General features: G+C 44.2%; 1 protein-coding gene and 1 long non-coding RNA gene across 8 annotated transcripts in view; one reads left to right on the top strand and one right to left on the bottom strand.

Annotated features, from left to right (window-relative positions):
• Positions 1-1238: 1238 nt before the first annotated feature.
• The window catches only part of RGS8 (regulator of G protein signaling 8), a 42108-nt gene continuing 20754 nt past the window's right edge, over positions 1239-22592 (bottom strand). For 3 of the 7 annotated variants that reach the window (XM_053391121.1, XM_053391127.1, XM_053391125.1), the window contains 4 exons: positions 18478-18579; positions 16703-16767; positions 5835-6001; positions 1239-4346 (listed from right to left, as the gene is read on the bottom strand). In XM_053391121.1, the coding sequence (XP_053247096.1) occupies positions 4164-4346; positions 5835-6001; positions 16703-16767; positions 18478-18579 (517 nt within the window). In that variant the 3' untranslated portion in view covers positions 1239-4163. Of the gene's footprint in view, positions 4347-5834; positions 6002-16702; positions 16808-18477; positions 18608-22592 lie in introns of those variants that run through there. The other 4 variants (XM_053391126.1, XM_053391124.1, XM_053391123.1 and 1 more) reach the window with 3 other exon arrangements.
• Positions 8084-12266, top strand: LOC128415202 (uncharacterized). The gene is made up of 3 exons (XR_008330889.1): positions 8084-8360; positions 9806-9956; positions 11926-12266. It is a non-coding gene; the product is annotated as an uncharacterized LOC128415202 (long non-coding RNA).

Below are 22592 nucleotides of genomic sequence, written 5' to 3'. Positions count from 1 at the left end.
TTTCTCTGTGCACCCTGCTCCTTCATTCTGATGTGGTAAAAGTCCAAGGAAAGCTGCATCATATAGATTGTAGCAGGGCTGTTTTTCAGCTGGAACTCGCCAGAACTCAGTTCTGGCACCTCTCAGATGAGTGCCATTGCCATTATAAGAGAACAAGGGAGGTGTTCATGGTGAGTTCCGGCAGCTGAGGTAAAAGGTAAAGGACCCCTGGACAGTTAAGTCCAGTCAAAGGCGACTACGGGGTGCAGCGCTCATCTCGCTTTCAGGCTGAGGGAGCTGGCGTTTGTCCACAGACAGATTTCCAGGTCATGTGGCCAGCATGACTAAACCACTTCTGGCGCAACAGGACACTGTGACGGAAGCCAGAGCGCACAGAAATGCCATTTACCTTCCTGCCCCAGCGGTACCTATTTATCTACTCGCGCTGGTATGCTTTTGAACTGCTAGGCTGCAGGAGCTGGGACAGAGCAATGGGAGCTGACCCAGTCACAGGGATTCGAACTGCTGACCTTCCAATCGGCCCAAGAGGCTCAGTCGTTTAGATCACAGTGCTGAGGGAGCAGAAATGTAATGAGAGAGTAGAATTATTATTTTATCAGTTACAGTGTTTTATATTATTAAATATAGTTGCCCATTTTCCTTTGTAAACTGCTTCATGGGTTGTTAAATAAATATTCTGCTGCATGTGTGGTTAAGCTGTGGAGGCACGCCAGCCACCTTAGCAGTTGTCTGAAGCTGCCTCTGCCATTAAATGAAATTGCTTAGGAGTTGGCAAATCGACTAAATCATGTTGGAGCACATCTGCACAGCGGTTTCTGAGGAGACCAGACAGGCACCCAGTGCATTTCCATTCCAGTCCCTGGAGTTCATATTTGCTTAGTGCTTCATCTTGATCGACTGCCTCCAGTTTTGCCTGTCATTCCACACACAGCCTGTTTACCATTAGTGAAGGGAGTCAGGCAGCAGATTTTGGAGTACCATTAAAGGGCAGCAAATTGTCATATATTTAGTTTGGTGCTATGCCACCGTATGGAATGCTGTTTGGGTTTTTATTTTTTATTTTTGCCTCTGACTGGCCTCAAATGTCTTGTGCTATCAAACATCTGGTTTACTGTGTGCCTCTGCTGAAGTTAAAGCTTCAGGAACCAATATGTACTCACCCTTTGTCACTAAGCTGGAAAAGCAAATGCGACAAAATCCATTCTACTTTATGATTCACTTGTTGTCATGGTCAATGCTAGATGCTCAATGCCATTTTAATGCAGTGTATGCTTTACAGAGACATTGCCAGGTGAGTCTGTGCAAACCTTGAAACGCAAGGAGAGTACAGATTTTTTAATCCAAAAAACGCTACTGCAGGAAGCCACCCCCCGCCCTCTACCACCACAGCATCACATCAGAGCTTGCAATCGGCTGTGTGCTGTGCACAGTGTTTGAAGGACACAGCACCCCATGATACCACGGATTCAAATGCATTTTCAGCCTTGCTCCTTTTTATCATTAGTACCTTGTTTCCTTATTCTTCCTTACATGCCCACCCAGCCCCCAGTACAAAGTTTGACCTGAAATATTTGCTCACTGCAGAGCCCAATATCATGACACAGCGGGTGTCTACATAGTCTATTTTAAGCTGTGTTTCTTAGGTAATAGAATACAACATCTGCATATACACATAAAACTGAGCATGCTGCTGTATTGGAAGAAGAAAAATATATGCTGCATAATGTCTAATATCTATATACTCACATACATAAACAGCTCTCCAAGACTAGGATTTTCATCTGGGATAGATTTTCTCCTCTAAACAGGTCCCCTTCAAAGAGGGTCCATATGTCCTCTTATTGTTCACACAGCACCAACATCAATCAGTGAATAATAAATAACAGTCAGTGGTAAGGATGATAAATAGCATTATGGTGGAGTTCAGTGCCACTTTTATCCATTGGCGCATGGAAGCAGGAAAATGATAATTCTCTGGCATGTTTTGTACAGCTGCCACTTTGGAACTTAGATGGGCTTCCGGTTTCTTTAGGAGAAGCTTTGCAGGTTCAGTTTCTCACACTCATTCCTGCACCACTTTATTTACCCTCCTTCTCTTGCCCACTTTGGTGTGAGAGACATCATATTGCATAGTGCAGTTACTGGGGAGGAAGGGATTATGAATGGAGTGAGGAGATGCACCAGGTCATCTGAGCTCGTCTTGGGTCTGCTTAAAGCTGGAGCTTTTCACAAAATATAAATCCATTCTGCATACTGAGATGGCAACCTTACCAGGAGATTGGCCATCCTTTTATTTCTTTCTCTTACCACCAGTATCACAGGGGTACTCCTACAGCACAAATTGATAATTGTATCTACAACACTTGAACCATTATGACTTTCCCAGAGGGAACCTAAGAACTAATATGTGAGGGTGCCAATAAGTTTTAGCATCCTAACAGATCTAGTTGTAGAGCTAGTTGTATTACTCAAGGGCAGGAGGACCCCAACCCATATATGAAGGAGGTTTCATGTTTTTGGCTTCTTGGAGAATGACCTTTGCCTCTTTATACTGGCAATATGACAGGTGTATTCACAGTTCTTTGAAAGGGCCATCCAGGCAATAAAGAAGCAAGAAGAAGTAGATTTCAGAAGGAGTACACTGCCCACTCCCTGCTTCTATTTCCCATCTCTGCATGCTGTTCAAAAAACCCCAAACCCACCCACCAGTCTTCAGAACAAAGTGGGAGCAGGAGCTTAAAATGCAAAATATCTGAGACTTACAATGACAGTATAATTTAGATGGCTGTATATAGAGGGGCAAGGGAGAACACTAAAGGGGCAGAGACTGTTTCAAGATCACATCAATACAAATCCAAGTAAAAAGGAGCTGTGTTGTTCTCTTTTCACATAGGAGCTAGCCTGAGTCCTGTGCATTAAAGCACAGCTTTAACTCTCTCGTATGCCCCAGCTCCAACAGCCTATCAGAGTGTTGTCAAAGAAGGTCTTTTCAGTGGTGGCTTCCCAGTCATAGAACTTGATTCCAAGTGAAATCAGGCAAGCCCATCTCTCCTTAATTTTAAATAGACCTTGGGTCATCTTTTTATCATGGACATTGGAGGCTAATCTAGGACACTGCTTTTTAGGGTTGAGTTATTTTTCTTTTTTCTGTGGTAGGTTGGCCTATATAACTTTTGGTGGTACTGGATATTATGTTTGAATGGGTTTTATTGTTGGATTTTATTATGGCTATGTATTGCGAACCTCTTTGGGATACAGTTTTGCCTTAAAAGCGGTCTGAAAACCTATTGAATAAGGTAAGGAAAATAAATCAACTGCCTGAACATACAGGGGAAAAGAGATGTAGAACCTTCTTGTCAGGGTTTGCCTGGATTTGAATTCAAAACTTTCTTATCAACAGGCTGGTTGCGCCTTGTGATAAGCTATTCTGGGCGGTAAAGCGAAGGGGAAACCGGTTGTACCATCCATCTCAAGCCTCCACTTTGCCCCACCCTAAAACAGATTTGGTTTTATTTGGCCAGGCTGTAAATCACTCCAGGCCAAGTCTAGAGCCTTGTCTGTCTTGCCTCTCCCTTTTTTAAACATCTGCTGAGGCATACATCTGCTACCTGCTGGTCTATGTCCTTCTGGCTGACCAGTTACTGCAATTTGACTGTCCTTTCTGCATGGTGCCTTGCACCTCTGGCCGCTTGCTTCTGGCACTTCTTGACAAGGCCAGCCTCTGACCCTGCAGATGCTCTTTCTGGATCTGCTTTGTGCTCCAGCACAGATGACCATTTACCGACTAGCCTAGTGTAGTAAAGGAATCAGGAAGCCTGGCTTCATGACCAGTGAATTCAGCATAAAATGTAGTTCAGATGTTATGTTCCTGAAAACAGCACCACCTATGAAGTGTTTCAGTGTTGTGTGTGTGCATTTGCTAAAGTTAAAAATATATGTGTCTGCTCACACACGCACACACACAAGGATCCAAAGAGAGCACTGGACTCATGCTGAGAAATGTTTTACACACACACATACAGCCCAACTCTTCATACTTCTTCCACTCCCCCTCTCATTCTACTGCTGTTGTAACACCAATGAACTTAATTTCACATACGGAAATGGATTTGGCTGGTGCAGGAAGCTCATGGTATCTACGGAGGGGAGTCTCCATCTCTGCTCTAGCTGAGCCTCCTCTGGGTTTGAGATAGCAGGTCTGTATACATTTTTGACTTTAGGAACCTGGGGTAACAGTCTTTTTCCATAAGGCTGTGAATTTTGCCCTGGGCCTGGTCAAAGCACGTTGGTGAGGGCTCCTGTATGTTCCGTCTTGTCACCTCTCGGGTCTGGAAGTCTATGTTCACCTGAGAAAGAACACAAATGTAATTTGTGTGAGGCAGCAGGGGCAATTCTTAACTTTCCCCGCCCTCCATCCACAATCAAATACAGCATTTTTGTCACACTGTCAAATTTAATTCATCACTTTTGAGCTGAAAAGCAAACCTGGAGTACATTTGGCTCAATGACACATGCACAGCTATGTAGAATTTCAGCTAGCATTGTCAACTTTTAATTTTAACCAAACTGGCCAAGGGGTGAGGTAGATTTGGGGGCAAAATCAGGGTGAAACATATTGGGCCAAGTGCAATGATGGAACTTGCCAGGTGAAAGATGCAGCAAGCTGGATGAGTAGGTAGGCAATGAAAGAACCAAGGCTGGACCACATGTGAGGTGCATTGGCTTCTCATATTTTAATACTGATCACCTGACAAACGGGCAGTAGGATCATTAAAATATTGGACATCTGGTAACCCAAGTTTTAGGATCCTTCTCTGGATCAGCAAATTACAGTAATTTCTGAATTGCCTAACCTTTATTGTAATGTCATGAACCATATTTCTGTGCATATTTGAAATATCAAGCATATTTCTGTGCATGTTGGTGCATATTTGCTGGGAAGCAAGTCCTGCTGTATCCATGTTATTCCATTCTGGCTGTAGCTCATGCACACTGTATTATGCTGCACCAGAAGATGGGAAGTCAAATGTTCTTGCAACTATACAGTGATGTGGGAAAGACATTGCACTTCTGCTGTGGGCTCGCTTGTGGAGATGAAGCTGATCGCTTCTTTTTCTTAGGCATTTTCACGGAGATTCAGCCGCTACTATTTTCTGCTGTAAATCAGGAAACTCGGAGTCCTTCCAAGATTAGGGCATTTGATCTCCTCTCCTGCTGATAAGTAGTTGGTAGATTGAGTCGAGCTGGAGCTAATTAAGGCTTTCTCTGAGACTTTCCAGGGCTTTCTCTAAAACTTTTAGCCTAAACTTTGTGATTATAGTAATTAAGAAAAAAATACCAAGCGATAAAATACTAGAACTGATAAAAGCTAATAAAAAGCTGATAAAACTAATAAAAACCACACGACTGACGCAGAGCTCAAATCAATGCTTCCTCTAACGACGCCCATGTGGAAAAGACTGTGGGCAGCCTTCTTCTCTGCAGAGAGGGATCCCTGAATAGCTGTTAGCTTCTACATCCATCCAGCCATGGCTTAGTGGTATGTCCAAACATACCAGTGGTGAGCACACATTGCCTGATTCCCCCCCCCCCCCAGGTTATGAACTGCGGCACTATGTTATGTATTTTGTGTTTTTATTCTGTAAACTGGCCTGTGATCCTCTGATGAAGGGAGGTATAGAAATAGATACAAACAAACAAACTAATAGACTGAGGTTCCACAAGTGGCCCCCAATCCTAGGAAGAGTGGTGAGTGGTGGCTTCTCTGCTGCTCTCCACCACCCTTGTTTCCAAGATTCATCCTGCCAGAATAATCGTTTCTTGTATCTACTAACCTCTCGTGGTGCTTGCACATCAATAAATTCTTCAAAAATTCTGTGTGCCTTGGAAGCCAGCTTGGCAGTGGACCGTGTCTTTTTGAACTCCTCGCAAGCCAGCCAGAATTCCAGGTTCTCTTCACTGAACTCAGTCTTTAGGAATGCACGAAACGCAGCCACTCCATCTGAAAAAGGGGGAAACTGTTTAAGGCTTGAATGTGTGAACCATTTTCAATTTTTAGGGGTTTGTTGCTGTTGTTCCATTCAAATGAAATGGAACCATAGGTTCCACCTAACAACCATAGGTAGGGTACCAACATTTTGCAATTCATCTACAAAATGATGTTTGGGCTCCCCCCCCCTCAATATTTCATTTTGTGCAGCATATTTTTAAGAAGATAAATGCATCATGGAAAGCCCAGTTGGTGTGTGAGCATTCTGGAGACACACACACTTAATTTGGTATGAGAGTGGGGAATTGTAGTGTCATTCAGCTCCTACTGCTAGCGCTACACTTCAGGTCCAGCTTTTTATGTACTGTTGTTCCTAAGAAGCATCATGAAGCAATTTCACAGTCCAGTGAAAACATATATAAAACAAGGGCATATATAAAAAGAGTTCCAACAGTTGTATATATAAACAATTCATATCCAATGCAAATACCAAATGCAATAAATGCTGGGAGTGCAGTAATTTTAAAACTTTGTACCACCAGGGAACCCTTTCTATTATTTACTCATGTATTTAAAACATCTGTAATTCACCTTTCTTCAATTAACTCATCAAGGCAACTTGTCTGCTGAGGCGTTCCCATATGTGTTGCAGAAGAGCTTGCAAAATATTTTATTGTGATTGCTAATCACACACTTGGGCCAAAGCAGACATGAAACTAAATGCGTCACTGGAATTGTCTTTTATCCCCCCCCCCCAGTTAATAGGTGTTTCTCACCCCCATCCCACTGTCTTCTCACTGAGACTGTAATGTGTTGGGGTGGGATTAACCTTCTCATTCTCCACTGCAGTTTTGATAGGACCCCATTACTAGCCCAGAGAAGGAGAGCTCCCGCTTGGGTCAAGGGTGGAAAGGATTGAAGTCCCTTTTGCAGTATACCTGTTCACTACTGCATATGTATTTTGTAAAAAGAGAGCAATTTTAAGTGAGATTGGTGTCGTGTCCAGTTTAGCCCTCCGTTCACACCATGGCTTCCGGCTAAGCTTTGGGTCTCATCACCAATAACAGTAATGATGGGGTAGCTCTCTTTCAAGGAGACTTGTGTGCCATTTTTACTACCTCACCGAGGAACTCCCAAGAAACCTGTTCAGCTGCCTTGAGTCCACGTTGTTACAGAACAAGGGTGGCTAACCAAATAGCTTCATTCATTCTTGGTCTAAACCCTGGATCCAGCAAGTGTTAGAATTTAATCAAGACTAGAACTTTTCATACAGGTGCATCTAAAGAGGGGTTTTGTGGTGTAGGGGGGAGTTTAATAAGGGAGTGTTTAGAAAAGGTATCTCCTCCTAAGTGCCATAGCATGGGTTGCCGGTGCCTGGGGCCGCACAGAGCGGGTGGGTGGGTGGGAGAGGGTAAAACGGATGGAGTATACATGCACATTCAACTGCCTAACAGTGTCCGTATCACCCAGCAGCTGCAGAGATAAGAAAAGAAGAGTCGTTTCATTGCCTGGAGAAGTCACTTCCTGATTTGCATGGAGAAGCCATTTTCAATGGACCCAGGCTTACAGAAGCACTCGGCTATGCTGAGGCAGAACTGGCTGCTCAAAGTTTGCGCCCCCTAACAATTTTGTGCCCAGGGCAACCACCCCTGTGCCCCCCATGCTACGCCACTGCTTCTCCCCATCAGTATTCAGAAACTGTATAGTCCACTCAATCACCACAGCATCCCATCACATTGTGTGGCACGTGCAGGCCCAGGCAACCATGACTACCCCTCAAGGTTTGAATTGAAATGCAGCATAGGAGAGGACTGGGGAAACAGCTCTCTGTACTCCATAGAACTAAACTGCCCTGCTCATAATAAGCTCATGACAAAGGACATATTTCTCATTGTATTTAAACAGCCACGTCTCCAAGGCCTCTGAATGAGCTTCTGGTTGAATGGGAGTTTATGCCCAGGTATACCATTTGCAACCCATCAGCTATTTAGGACACATTTGTAATCTCTATTTATTCATGAGGGTGATCATCCTCTTTCTAATCATTACCACTTTCATAAAGATTGGCAGAGGAGAGCACAATGCGCTTGCTGCTGGCTTTAGGTAGTTAGTGAAAGTGCCCTTATCTTTTCGGTGCTTAGTAACTGTGCCAGGGTATCTTGGGTTATATGTTATAAATAGAGAGAAGGCCCGCTAACACTATTGTTTGCTTTTGCTGCTCAGTAGGAGAGTACTTTGGAGGCAACAATCTTCTGTAAGAGAACAGTCCCCTGGAAGAATCCTCTTATCTGAAGAGCTGTCCGGTCCGAGGCTTATATTAAGATAATGAAACCTAAGAAGGAGAGTGTTGACGTTTCCCATCAGTAGACAGGTATGCATGTCACTATGGGGAAATGTATTGTATTTCTATTTAAATTATAATAATTATGTCTGAATCTGCATCTATGCATAAAATAAGCACATTCAAATTTTATGCAAATTGTTGTCCTCTTTACAGCAGTCACTAAATATGATGACCCTGATCCAATTAAAGTTAGCTCTGGTTCCCAGAGAGGTAGTAAATCTGTGTCTGGCCAGTGCAACTATTAAGAGTATTGGAGGAAGGATTAAACCAGTTATCTTGACCCATTTCAAATCCAGCTTCCACTCTGCTTTTGGCACTAGGATGGCTTTGGTTCCTCTTGTTGATTACTGGTATCAGGAGATGGTGTCCCTGTTTATTCTCCTTGATGTCTCAGTGGCTTTTGATACCATTAACCATGGTATCCTCCTGGCTCAGAAGACTGTGGTTGGAGCCATGGTGATACAGTGGTTCTGCTCCTACTTTCTCTAGAGAATAGCATTGGGTGACTAAGGCTCAGTATCATGGCAGTTGTACCAAGGGCTGCAAATGCCCCATCTTGTCCTCAGTGCTTCTTAACATCCATATGAAGCTGTTGAGTGCTGTCACCAATGGATTTGGGGTTTGGTGTCATCGTTATGTGGATGACACTGGGCTCACTCACTCTCTATGCCATCTGGACCCAGTGAAGCTGGATTGGTGCTGTATCAGTGCCTCAAAGTGGCAATGGGCTGGATGAGAGCCAAAAAACTGAATCTGCATATGTTGTTGTAGGCACTGTCTTAGGTCAAGGAAGGTCTTGGTGGATATTTAGGAAGTGCCAAATACGTCCAGGCTGAATCATTTGCCAACACTTGTCTACTCCCTGACGTAGTGACCTTGAGCTCAATATAGCCCAGAGTGTGTCTGATGGCCCTGAATAGTGTGGAGTTTTGTTAATGGCAGTAGCAGGCTAGCATGCACTTGTGCATTAAGACAAGCAGATAACATGAGAATGCTCCCTTCATCTGCCCCACAATTCTCTTTCAACCTTTCGTGTTTTGGAATCGCTGGTTTGTTTTGAAATTCTGTGACTCCTTGTAAGATATTATAGGTATGGGTCACTTTTAATATTCTGAGACACTGTGGTTTAGAACCAACATTAAGTCCTGTGCTTTCTTCCTACATATGATCCAAGTTCTCAGTTTTTTATCTCAAGCTCTATCCACTGCAAACAAAGCCCACACATTGGATGTTTACAGAGGCAAGCTGGAAAGTAGCAAAAACCTCACTTCATTAGGGAGCTATGTTACTCACTAGCCTTGGTTTTTCCAATCCCATAGCTTTCTTAGCATTTGCCTTTTGGGAATGAGCCCCCCCCCCAATAATAAACGTAAACAGCTTTTTATCATGTGTTCACATGTGTTCCTTTCCCTTCTCTTCCAATGTCTGCTCTCAGACATCCTCACTATTTACACTGACTTTTCCGGAAACAGGCTGCTTGCCAGAGGACGTGAGAAACTGAGCAGACTTGGCCAGAAGCTCTTATGAAAGAAGAGCGTTTTCTCATGATGGATATGCTGAGAAAGACCTCTTTGCCCCAGAAAGCAACCTAGAGGAAGCAGGGGGCAAGATAAGCAGCTGGAGGTAAAAGATCCCACACAGACCTCTGACTAGCCTCCTGCTCTCAGTTAACTCAGTAGCTGTGTAAAGAAACTAAATTGTGGAAAAGGGAGTGATGCTTGGGTGCTAATCCCCAGACATTCAACTCCCGGGTCTCTTCCCCTCTCTCTCTCTCTTTCTCTCTCTCTCTCTCTCTCTCTCTCTAAGTTCCATGTCCCATCACACACATGACTACCTCCTCCTCTCTCCTGCAGTGACATCTAATAGTCCAAAATGTGTAATGCAGTGTCATTGTGCTGAATCATATCATGGTGATTCCACCCAGAGGTGTAGCTCTGGGGAGCAGGGGAGCTGTGCAAACCTACATTTTGCTCCGGAATTGGCAAGCCCACACATTCAGTGGTTGAGCTTGCAGTTGGATGTGGCATGTAAACCAGTCAGTGCTTTAAAAACTGGGATGAGTATTTGACTTTTCAGTGACACTTGCATTGGTATTTTGAATCCTGGCAGCCACTCAAAACTAACAAAGTTTTAGCATCATCAGATCTGTGGCTAAAATGGGAATTTCCAATAATGTTTTTAATGGGGAGATTTAGTAATGAATCTGAGGGGTGGGAGAGAGAAAGTGGAATTGCCAAAAGGGAATAGGAGTCGCATGACACGTATACTCACATCAGAGACAGAGGGAGAGAGGGAGGGCAAGGGGAGGAAATCTTCCCAAAGCAAGCCAAGGCAATTGAAAGCACGCAGGGTTTTTCCATGTCTTGACAGTTGCAATCAGACTGAGGATTTAAGGACAGTCCACCCTGCTAGATGTTGGACAAATGATAAACCACATACCCAGCCCTGTGAGGGATGCAGTGCAAGACATGTTCTTGTTTTGCGTCTCTTCCAGCATTCTGTCAAAAGGAATCTTCATCTGTCTAGCCAGACCATCTCTCCTGGGCAAGAAATATACAGGGAGAACAAGTCCTCTCCCTCTGTTCATGGTCACCTCTCTCTCTTCTTCTCCCCTACCTCTTCCTTACTCCTCAGACCAGGATTTAGCATCCAAGAAGCTATTATTTGTCCCCAGATGTATGAACACAGAACAGATAACAACTTACAGCGTGCAAATAAACTCACAGAGACATGATCATCTTGATGACTGCAGCAGCAAGTGATGACCAGCATGTGTGAAACAGCCTTTACAAGCCAACCCCCAGGGACAGACCTTTATCATCAGTTCAAATGCAATTCTGTTCTGGGTCATGCTATCCAGCAGTGCCAAGCAAAGAGAGATTTTCTTTCTAGCCCCTTTCTCTGGGATGGACATCATTTTCACACCTACATTTTACAGAGCATCAGGTTGATGCTGTTGTCAGCCTGCTGTATCCCACTAGTTTCTGTGTCATCCTCCCATGTTTTCTTTAGGCCTGATTTGTGGCAATTTTTAGAAATAAAGGGTAATTGCAGCACTGACCTGTCCAGTGTGGATGGACCTGGCAAAGCACTATTGAGGTTTTTAAAGGATCCTTTGCAGATACTGTCTGCCTGAAAATACAACTCATTTTATTGCTTCCTGTGGAGCGTAGGTGGAGAATAAGTGGTTAATATATTAGAAAATGACCCAGTGTCAGTTTCTCTTTCCACGGTGGGTGGGTGGAGGATTGCTACCAGGGTTTCCTCTTGTTATTGTCATTGCCCTGCACTAGAAATCCTCAGGTGCAGAGTCCTCATACAGCAGTAGCCCTGAGCAGGAGATGGGTGTGCTTCCTGATCCTAAATACCTGGCAGATACATAAAAAGGGCGCCAGCTCCTGCAGCATTCAGAAGGCAGGGGGTTAATCATGTCTACCTAATCCACACTACCTAATGCTAACAGTTGCTCCAGGCCTATGCTGAGGCAACTTGCTCTTTCTGTCTCAGCTGTGGGATGGCTATTCCAGCTGCGAACCTACTAAACTCTGCATTAACACCTTGATCCTTGACCAACATCCTGACCTTCTCTTAGTTTCCAGGCTGTTTCCTGAGGCCAACCAATTTCCATCTTGCCTGGGCTTTCACCTCCTCTTCTAGCTGAGGATTGCAATGGACGAAGATAATATTTCTCTTCTTTTCATTGTTTATACAGTGGTACCTTGGGTTAAGAACTTAATTCGTTCTGGAGGTCCATTCTTAACCTGAAACTGTTCTTAACCTGAAGCACTACTTTAGCTAATGGGGCCTCCCGCTGCTGCCGCACCGCTGCTGCACGATTTCTGTTCTCATCCTGAAGCAAAGTTCTTAACCCGAGGTAATATTTCTGGGTTAGTGGAGTCTGTAACCTGAAGCATCTGTAACCTGAAGCATATGTAACCCAAGGTACCACTGTATAGTGAAATAGCTGCAATATTACAAGATTCTTGTAGCTGTTATAAGAACATGAGCGCTATGTGGCCCCCATATAGTTGTAGGATATTTGGCCAGTCACAGTAACAACAACTGATCTTGTTTTTGAAAAGCTGGTTAGCTTTGCCACCAAGACAGGAAACGGATTGAAATACTTGGTTTGCAGATCTCAAAACAGTGTTCACTTCACAGACACCCACAGCTAGGGCAAAAATAGGCTTGCTTTAAAGGAAGACGGCCAAGTATAACAGCCCATGTTTATCAGCATATTTTTCCGATACCTCTCTTTTCACAACTGGGTTATTTCTCTGCTTCTCCTTTTCCTTTCTTTGCTACTTTAAGTTAGGAGTATGCTGGAAAATAGTACAGCTTCTCTCTCCCACCCACCCCACCCCCAAAAAACCATTCTCCATCAATTAGTGAGAAAAGAAATTGCATCCAAATAAGGTATTATAAAAGGGGAGAGAAAAATTCAGAGGAATTCTTATGGGTCGGTGCAGGGGTTTTGATGCACTTCCTTTACTTTTGAGAGGGCTGAGGAGTGTTAGTGAGTACCCTTTCTTTCTTTCTTTCTTTCTTTCTTTCTTTCTTTCTTTCTTTCACTCACTCACTCACTGGCAGACAGAATCCGGTGCTCCCACCACTGCCCACCACACTACCCACCCCAGCCCTGTTCAGTTAAGCTGTAGCCAGTGTTGGAAGAGCAGATCCATGGCTTTGCCCCACCACACTGGCCATTATGATGTCTCACCAGTGGTCTGTACTCTGCAGTCCTCCCAGATGCCCACACTTCAACCAAGTCCAGGGGGAGGCATAGTGAGGTGTGTCCTCTCAGGGGGATGTTTCAGTACAGGAGCCAGGAAGATGACAGAGTACTGGGGGAACATTTACCGGGACACCCAATCCACCACCAGCCACCTCGAAAGGATAAACTAAGCTCAAAACCCTGCATCTCATGAAATTCTAAAGTGCTCTGAGAACGAGGCAGAAAAATGGAGGCCTCTTTCAAAGAGGAAGAAAGCTTTTGATTAACTGGAGGACAGATTTCAGCACAGATGAAGGTTGCATTTTAAAAGACTGTTTGAATCACACCAGGCTCCTAACATTGTTCCCTAGAATACTGCCTCATCTTGGTTATGTTCTAAATTAGTGTTTTGAATCATTAGTCTCCAAGGGTTTTCCCCTGGAATGTTGGACTGCCCTGGGAATCTCTGTTGCAATGCCATTTTTTGCATTTTCGGCTTTGGTCACAGACACTTATTGCTGTGATGTCACTATTTTCTGTCACAGACACTTATTGCTGTGATGTCACTATTTTCTGCGCCATAGCTTCCCACTCTGGATTTTTACACGCATTTTTAATAGATATTAGTTTGGTAATCATTTGCAGCTGATTGCATCCCACTGGACCAGCCTACTGCAAGAGAGTGTAGTCATGCAAAATTCAAAATTGGCTATAAGAAGCTACCTTAGACGGAATCATACTACTGGTTCTCTAACCCTGTGGTTGTAGCTTTCCGAAGCTTCAGGAAATAAGTCCATCCCCACCTCCAGCAGTCTGGCTACATGAGATTGTTTAATCCATCAAAGTATCCTCCTCCCCGAGAGCAATACTCCACTATTTTAGCCGTTTTTCTTTTCTTTGAAATTTCACTCTGGACTGTGCACTAGGGTGTGTAACTCTTGCATTTGAAACACGCAGCAGGGGCATTTGTTCTGCAGCAAGGTCCCACCTTTTCCATTATGTGGGTGTGCTTTGGGAAGGAGGCGTGATATAGAAACAATCCCTGCAGCTAGCTAGAGCAACATACTGCAAGCTCTGAAAGGTAAAAGCTACAGGATATATCCTGCATCAGGAGAAATCTGAACATTCCCAGTGTGATATGTCAGTGAAACAGAACAATATTTTCATGACTAGAGCTGGGATAATTCATTGGTTATAAGTGAGAGAAAGCATGCTGATTATATGGTGTTGGAGATTTTATATAAAGTTTATATGAAAATTGCAGATTGTGGGTTCCCCACCCCAACATAAATTATATTGTGTAACAACTGAAATAAGTAGCTTTTTCTTACTGAGCAGTGTGGGCGGAGATCTGCAGCCTACATTAGAGACTTGAATGCCCAATTCCCATTCGTTTTAATTAACTTGTTAGGCAGTTTTGAAAAATCTCAAAGCTCATCGTTAAAGCTGGAATTGAAGGGACTGTTGCAGAAAGCCAGACTCAGGTTGCAGGAGGATCCCCGCCCTCACCAGATACAACAGCAGATATGAGACAGCTGTGAAAAAGATGTCCCTGTTTCTAACTCTCCCCTGTAATGGCCAGCAAAACCGGTTGCATATCATGGTGTCATCATGTTGCCAGCCACCCTGTCCTGTCAATTGCTGTGAAACTGGAAAGGCACAGAAAATCTCCTTGCACGGTGTCTGTCACACAATGAATTTCACTAAACACGATGCAAGGTAGGGCTAGGTGATATATCAATATATCATCCAAAACCAGTTTGAAGTCTATATCATGATATCAGTTTCATAATTTTTGACCTGGCAATATATCATGATATGTGTGTGTGTGTGTGTGTGCTATGCAAAAATCACAATGTGGGAAAAACTGTGAAACCAGCCAATGCCTCTACGCAGATCCATCCTTATTTCAGACATCATGATATATTGGTATATCACAATGTTTAGCCGGTGATGGATTGTGATGTTCAAAGCCATATATCACTCAGCCCTAATGCAAGGGAGGGCAGAGTTAATAATGCCAAACTAGACATATCTTCACCCTATTCTCCTATAAATCAGGGCAGGGATGTGTGGATCTAATTTTTATAGCTAAAGGGGCATGATAGTGAGAAGAACCAAACCCTCCCCTTCCTTACCAGCGTATGAGCCACTGCATACCAGATATGAACATGTTCTGAGGAGAAAAGTGCTCAGAGTGATGGGCAGAGCAATCCTAACTCTGGCCAGTGAGCAGTAGGGCAGAACGGAGTGGCAGACCCACCGCTGCATCCAAAGCCCTTCCATCCCGCAATGACACACTTTGGGGGGCTTAAGCTGGCTGCTGCCAGAAGGAATGCTATCAGCAGTAGCTTTCTGACCAACCATGCTTTTGACGGGTGCAGAGGGGACCTATGGACACTGAACCCCCACAGCCAGCTGAGGGACATCTCCAGTCAATCCTACCTTGCTGCAGCAGTCTGAGTTAGGGAGCTAAGATTGCATCCAAAGTGTGGGAAAGTAAAGCATGGGAATTGGGGAAGGATCCACTCCCTTTACCATAATGCCTTTCAGAATTAGCACCCAGGAATTTTCTCCCCACCCTCTACTTTACAAGATACATGAGCTAACACATATGGCTGCCACTGTCACATATAGTATGCCCCCCTAGATATGCAGAGATCTAACACTACATGAAGACGCTTGGAGAAGAGATGACATGATAGCCATCTCCAAATATTTGAAGGACTGTCATGTAAATGGTGGAGCAAATTAGTTTCCTGTTGCTGAAGAACAACCTTTCTCAATCTTGGGTCCCCAGATGTTGTTGGACAACAACTCACATCATCCCTAGCTTGCCAAATCAGTGGTCAGGAATGATGGAAGTTATAGTCCAACATCTGGGGACCCAACGTTGAGAAGGTCTGCTCCCCAGAGTAGGACCCAATCCAGTGAGTTCCAATTACAAGAAAGGAGGTTTGAACTAAACATTGGGAAGAGCATCCAAAAAGTACAATTTGCTTGACAGTGGAAGACACATTTGCCTCGGAAGGTGGTGGCGGAGACTCTTTGGTTAGGGTTGTTTTTAAAGCAGAGGCTGGTTGGTGACCTACCAAGGATGCTATAGCAGTGGAGACTGGACTACATCACATGAGAGGTCACTTCCAACACTCATGTTTCTTTTGGGGTGTGCAAGGCCTTTGAAGATGCACAAGTGAGATGCACAATTTTTGCCACTTGGAGATGCTGCCAGCATGGGACATAATACAAAATAAATGTCAAACTTATTTTCTTGCTTTATATTCACATAACAATAGTTGATCTAAGGAAAAGCCAATTGAAGACTCTCCTGTGAAAATCATCCAGGTGTACAACCCAGGATACCTCTTAAGCAATGCTTTTTTCCGGGGGGGGGGGGGATGCAGGGGTACGCATACTCCTAAACATTTTGTGAATCTAAGTTTGACCTCATTGAGGGGCAGGATTTCTATGAGTAGGAAAATGAGAGTGCCCCTAAATATTTTTTAGAAAAAAAGCACTGCTCTTAAGAGAACTGGATCTCACTCCCACTGGAGGCCTGTTACAAAGCAGTTAACAAGTAAACCTTTAATAATTAGTAAATTGATAAGGTTGGAAGGTAAAGAATGGATACCAGGAGGAATGCAATTCTACTCACATTTATGGGACAGAAGGACATCAAAAGAATCTGCCCATCTTGTAGCTTCTTCTGTTGATAATCTCCTGTGACAAAGTAGGGGGCAGTTAGGGTCAGTGAGCATTGCTGCAAGTGAGAAATGGGGATTGAGGAGTGTATACCAAGGCAGCCCAAAACCTGGCAGAATTTGCAATATTATATGGCCTAAACAACTTGTGCAAAATTACAGAGCAGCTAATTTTCTGTTCTGTATCACTTTCTTTGTACAGACATTAGAGTTCTTTTAAAAAGTATGTTGAATGTTGGAAAAGATTGGCGAATGTTGGAATAGATTGGAATAGATTGGACAAAATACAGATATCTTAGACCAGAAGTCCTTCCTCCTGGTGGGGTAGCTGTGCTGGCGGTGCACTCCCCTACTCCAGGTAACTTGTAGTTAAGTATGCAAGCAGGCATTCTTGTGAATATGTGTGCTTTTGTTAAAAATACTTTAAAAAGGCAGGGGGATCAAATCAGGACCACAGTAATAGGGCAAAGGGTAAGCCCACCCACTGTTTTCTTAATGGAAAATTCCTCCCCTCTGTTGTTTGTCTGTTGTTTGCCCCATGAAGGAAAACCTATGTGTCCCATGGGGAAAGTAGCAGCTGGGGTAAGGAGATTTTAATCCTAAAAACAGCACGGGGAGAAAACTTAGTCTTTCTCCTCAGCACTATAATTCTGATCTGCTCTTGGCTAAAGCAAGACTGCAATTAATATTGGGGGGTTTTTATGTGGGAGGTTCTAACGCTGACTGTCCCATGTCACATCCAGTTTGTTCTTTAGAGAAGCCCCAAAGCCACCTCTCTGCACTCCCAGACTGCTCCTCTTCCTGCTCCCAGCCAGTTACTGCCCTTTCCCCCGTCTCCGGCCGTGTTCCTTACTCTGTCCAGCCAGGCTGACTCCTAACTGGCCTGACTCCAGCATCCTTCTACCATGGCTTGTGCTTCTGGAGCAAGCCTCACCAGCCACTGGGGTATGGCGCTTCCAGCAGAGCATACCGAACATCTGGCAGTGTGCGGAGAGAAGGACATTCTGTGCAAGCATGCTTAGAGGCACACGCATAAAGAAATGCAAAATGTGAGTGGAGATATACGGATGCAAAGGAGGTCGAGGCTCTGGACAACTGCCACCTTCTTTTGAAGGAGGTTTCCAGAGTCCACTTCAAATTAAGCACTACACTGTTTGCATCTCATTTATACTGTTTCGCAGCTGTACGTGGCTCACTTCTACTAGAGAACATTCTAACCGAGGCACATCCTAATTCATAGGTAGGCAAACTAAGGCCCGGGGGCCAAATCCGGCCCAATCGCCCACGGAATCAGCATGTTTTTACATGAGTAGAATGTGTCCTTTTATTTAAAATGCATTTTTGGGTTATTTGTGGGGCATAGGAATTAATTCATTTCCCCCTCCCCCCCAAAAAAATAGTCCGGTCCCCAACAAGGTCTGAGGGACAGTGGACCAGCCCCCTGCTGAAAAAGTTTGCTGACCCCTGTCCTAATTACAGTATTTCATAAAAGGCTTTCTATTATTGTTGAATGGATTTAAGTTGGTTCCGGTAGAAGAAGGCAATCTATGAAGATTCGGGCTCACTTACTCCTTCGGCACAAAACCTGTACAATCCATTTTCTTACAGGTTTGAAATCCATGCTTCCAGGTGCAGAAATTGAGAACGGAAGGATTTATAAAATCACCGCAAAGGAAAGGGGAGAACAACACAGAAAAGGAAGAAGGTGGATTGCCTCACCACTACTCACTTTAAAGCCCGGTTGGGTTTGTCTGGAAGGATAGCTGTGAAGTCGCTGCACGAGTCTGATTTGTGAGACAGACATCCCAGGCGAGTCCTCATCCCTCTGTTTCTGCAGTCAGTCATACAAGGCAGGGGAGCAAATGGGAGAAAAGGAGAAGGGATAACAATTAGCAACCCAGCGGGATCAGACCCTGGGTCCACCTGACTCAACATCCTCTTTCAAGCTTTGGCCAGCAAGATGCTACCCAGAGAGCCAGGGTGGTGCAATGGAGGGGTCTCCAATCTTTGGGGGCCATGGGGCACGTCTGGAACTTCAAGAGACTTCCATGAGCGCCAGTCACAAAATGGCAACCGTAGGAAAAAGGCATAGTGGCTGCCACATCCAAAAGTGCAGAGAGCGGGGAAAGACAGGGCCACAAAGTGATGCAGGCACCTACATCACTTCCACCACATTTGCTCACAGAGAGAAGCCATTTGCACCTTTCCTCTGTTCAGAACAGGTGAGAGAGTAGGCATCCGACCTGAAATGTGGGCCTGTTTAGGAGGGGTCTTCATTGTCAGGAAGGTGGAGCCAGTGCAAAGAGGAAAAGGGAACAGCCTCTCATGCATTGTGGATTTTGGAGGGGATACTTACTGAGCCCTTTCACAGGCACCAGAGGACATGCTAGCGAATGTGCTGGTGCCCACAGGCACTATGCTGGGAATCCCTTGAGCATCATAACAAAAATAAGGTCAAAGGAATTTCAGACTGAATGCACGCCTCTCTAATCTTTGCGATTCCAGAGATGACCTTGAAGGGGGCACAGTTTGACACAGAATACCAGAAAATAGAGAGCTAATTTGCATGTATGCCTATTTTCAACGAATTAAGAGCTAATTAGAACTTATTAAAACTGACTTTGTTTAACTTTCCAAGACTATAGGAGTGATCTCCCTTTTGTAAAGAAGATGAATAAACAATTTTGCTTTTTTATTTATTTTTTTAGTACAGACCTTTTGAAGTTTATTATTGCAAAAGTTTAATGGATGTACAACCATTAGGCCATTTCATGCCTGTGAATGTAGAGGCAAGCTCCAGTTTTCTACTGAAAGCCAAACTGGATGTGTGCATGTTTATAAAACACGCACTTGCCCATTTAGCTATAGCACCGCTGGATTTGGGGTGTGCAGGCAGTTCCCCTGCCCAGGGCGCTGAGCCAAGGGGGCACAAAATTGAGAAGATCCACTTGTATCTACAAGAAGTGGGTGTTGGTTGTCAGCTGCTTTGGGCACAGGGTCACTGTGGGAAAGCTGCACGTAAATAAACACAGTCAAGAAGGAGAATCATCTTGGCCAGTAAGTCCTCATTTCTTTCTAAGGGCTCGCTAAGAAAACAGCTTGGAAGCCACTGCGCTAACGCCATACTGATTCTCAAACTCCAAAATCTTAATAAAAATTCACCTTGCACTCTTAACTCTCCCCTGAGCCTCAGAGGAATTTGCTTCTGTTAACTTCACTGTGAAACAGCCTACATGAGCTTTTCATGACTGCACAGTTAAATATAAAATAACCTTTCTCGATGCCATATGGGAGGCCTCTGCAGAAAGCTTTGGCACTGTCTCCAAGATAATTTCACTGTGCCCACTTCTCCCTTCTGTTATAAACACTCTTGCATGATTTCTATTTATTGAACATTTTAAATGTAATTTTAGAGCAAATCTAAATGTTAGCTGATTAAAATGATTATCTGCTTGGCACCGTGCAGCCTGCCCCAGAGCATTTAGCTCCAGTTGAAAAACAGGTGACGCTTTAGCACACCCTAGCATATGATGGAGGGAAAGAAGCACCTGTGTTTTACAATGTGTGACCCAAGTGAATGAGCAATGCAATCTGAGCCCACTTTCCCACTAAAGAATTTTGAAATAGTAATTAAAAAGAATTTGTTTCTCATCAGCCACAAAAAGCATATTTTTAGAGTTCTTAACTAATTGAATAATATTTAGTTTACTGAACTAACAGTGCACAAACCAGTAACAAATCAAAATGGTAGTTTTCAATTTGCTGTCTAACCCAACTGACCTCTCTGTACTTCCCAACAAATCGTCTAGGTTATTCAATATTTTGCTGTCATACGCAGATGGCTATATTGATCCTATACTACTTAAGTTTGATACTGCTGTGTGCTCATTTCTTTTGAGTATATAATTTTAAAGATTCAGAAAAATAATGTTTGTTATCTGCCTTTTAATTAACAACATTAATATTTGCATATTAGCAATGTGTAGAGTATACAACATATAGGGGATAAAATAACTAATACTCAAACAAACACTACCGATCCTTGACAGCAGGCGTTCCGTTTTTATTTCAGTTCCCTACCACTGAAATAACAGCCTCCCAAAATAAAAATAAAAAATCCTTAATTCCAGTCGCCACAAACTAAAACCTGCCTTTCCCAATGAAAACTGTGTTTCCAGTCAGCCAAACCTTCAGTGGATTAATCTGCTGATTAACCACTGATTAAAGTGTGCAGTCCTTTTCTGCATATCAGTATACTCGGTCTGACCCTTTCATGTGAATTCATAGCGTCCTGCAAAATAACACAGACATTTACAGAGTGTTAACATTTAGTGGCAATCATGAAAGTAATGAGAGCCATTGCTAGCCAAGTAGGCAGGTAAGCTGAATAACTGTTGCCGGCTTAATGCATCCTGTTCCCTTTGGCAAGAAAGTAGCACACACAGTTCCCCCTACATGGTGTCCTCGCAACAGCCCTGTGAGGTAGACTAGGCTGAGAGATAGTAACTACACAGCAGACTTCGTGGCCAAGACAGGATTTGAACCTGTATCTCCCTTCCCAGTCATGGTCTGGAACTTTAGCCATTACCCCTCCTTTATAAGAAGAAACGCTGCAAGGTTCCCTAATACAAATAAGCCAGCTGTGGCCAAAAGGCCAACTTGTGCCAAGGCACAGTGATGCAAGCACAATGAGTACAAATGGCCGGCTTATGTTATGAAGACCTGGTAGTTCTTCTCCAAACCTGGGCTTGTTTCACAATTGGAGGTGCTTTGGGTATCTTCTGCCCAGAGCTCCTCAACCACTGCCCTTCCTCACAAGGCCCATTCTAGCAAGCACTGTGAAAATCTCACAGATCTCTCTCATGACATGTATCTCTGCAGTGCTGCTTAAACTCCTCGGGTGTCTGAGAGAAAGGCAATGACGATGCGCAGCAGACAGGGAGACTGCGACAAAACAGAGCTTGTGTGGGACCTTGTCATGGAAGGAGCATGGCTGGCAATGGCCAAGATGGGGGAAAGGCAGGGAAAATGTGGGGAGCCAAAGGGGGGAGGGAGGACAAGGCAGGGGGAGATGAGCTTGACATGCTTCCGTTCAGAATTATCTGGAAATAAGGCTATCCCATTTTACCAGCAGCGTAAAATGGTAGAGCCCTGAGGTGGCAGAATGGGGTGGTGCTGGTCATATTCTTTAAAAAGTAGTAAGGTGGCACATCAATGAGAAGATAGATCAGATCTCTCTCTGGCTGGGGGGAGAAACTTTCGAGAGAGGTTATTTCTTTGTGGCATCAGAAGTGTTGCACCGCAGGCCATCTCCGTTTGTTAATTCCTTCCCCGACTGACTTGTGAGAGTGGCAAACACAGTTTCCAGGAGGCAGTACTTCAGGGAAGAAAGAGTAACCATGCTGGGTTCTGATATTGCAAATTGTAGTATTTTTTGCAAAAGGAGGGCAACTGTCCTCAACACAGCAAACTCTCTCACCTCCTGGAAGCGACAGCTGACCTTCCTTGTAGCTTTTCAGAACACAGAACTGGTAAGAACCCTAGCAAGCTGTTATCCCTTCCCCTGAGCATGGGTGTAGCCAGGATTTTTGTTAGGAGGGGCAGGCCTTTTGCTAGGGGAGGGCAGAACCTCAGTTTGCTATGTATTTTTATTGATTTAGGGGGAAGCTGCGCCTTCCTGCCCCCCGGCTACACCCATGCCCCTGGGTGGCCCATGGAGGAGACCCTGAGGGGTTGCAGTGCAATGTTGTTCAGCAAGCAAGGCAGTCTCAGCTCAGGACTGAACTGGATAAGGAGTTGGTTAGAGCATGGTACGGATAACACCAAGGTTGCAGGTTTGAGCCC

The sequence above is a fragment of the Podarcis raffonei genome, chromosome 6, assembly GCF_027172205.1.
Source record: "Podarcis raffonei isolate rPodRaf1 chromosome 6, rPodRaf1.pri, whole genome shotgun sequence".
In the NCBI taxonomy this organism is placed as follows: Eukaryota; Metazoa; Chordata; class Lepidosauria; order Squamata; family Lacertidae; genus Podarcis; species Podarcis raffonei.
The sequence above is the reverse complement of the archived record's forward strand: the minus strand, read 5'-3'. Positions and strand labels throughout refer to the sequence as shown.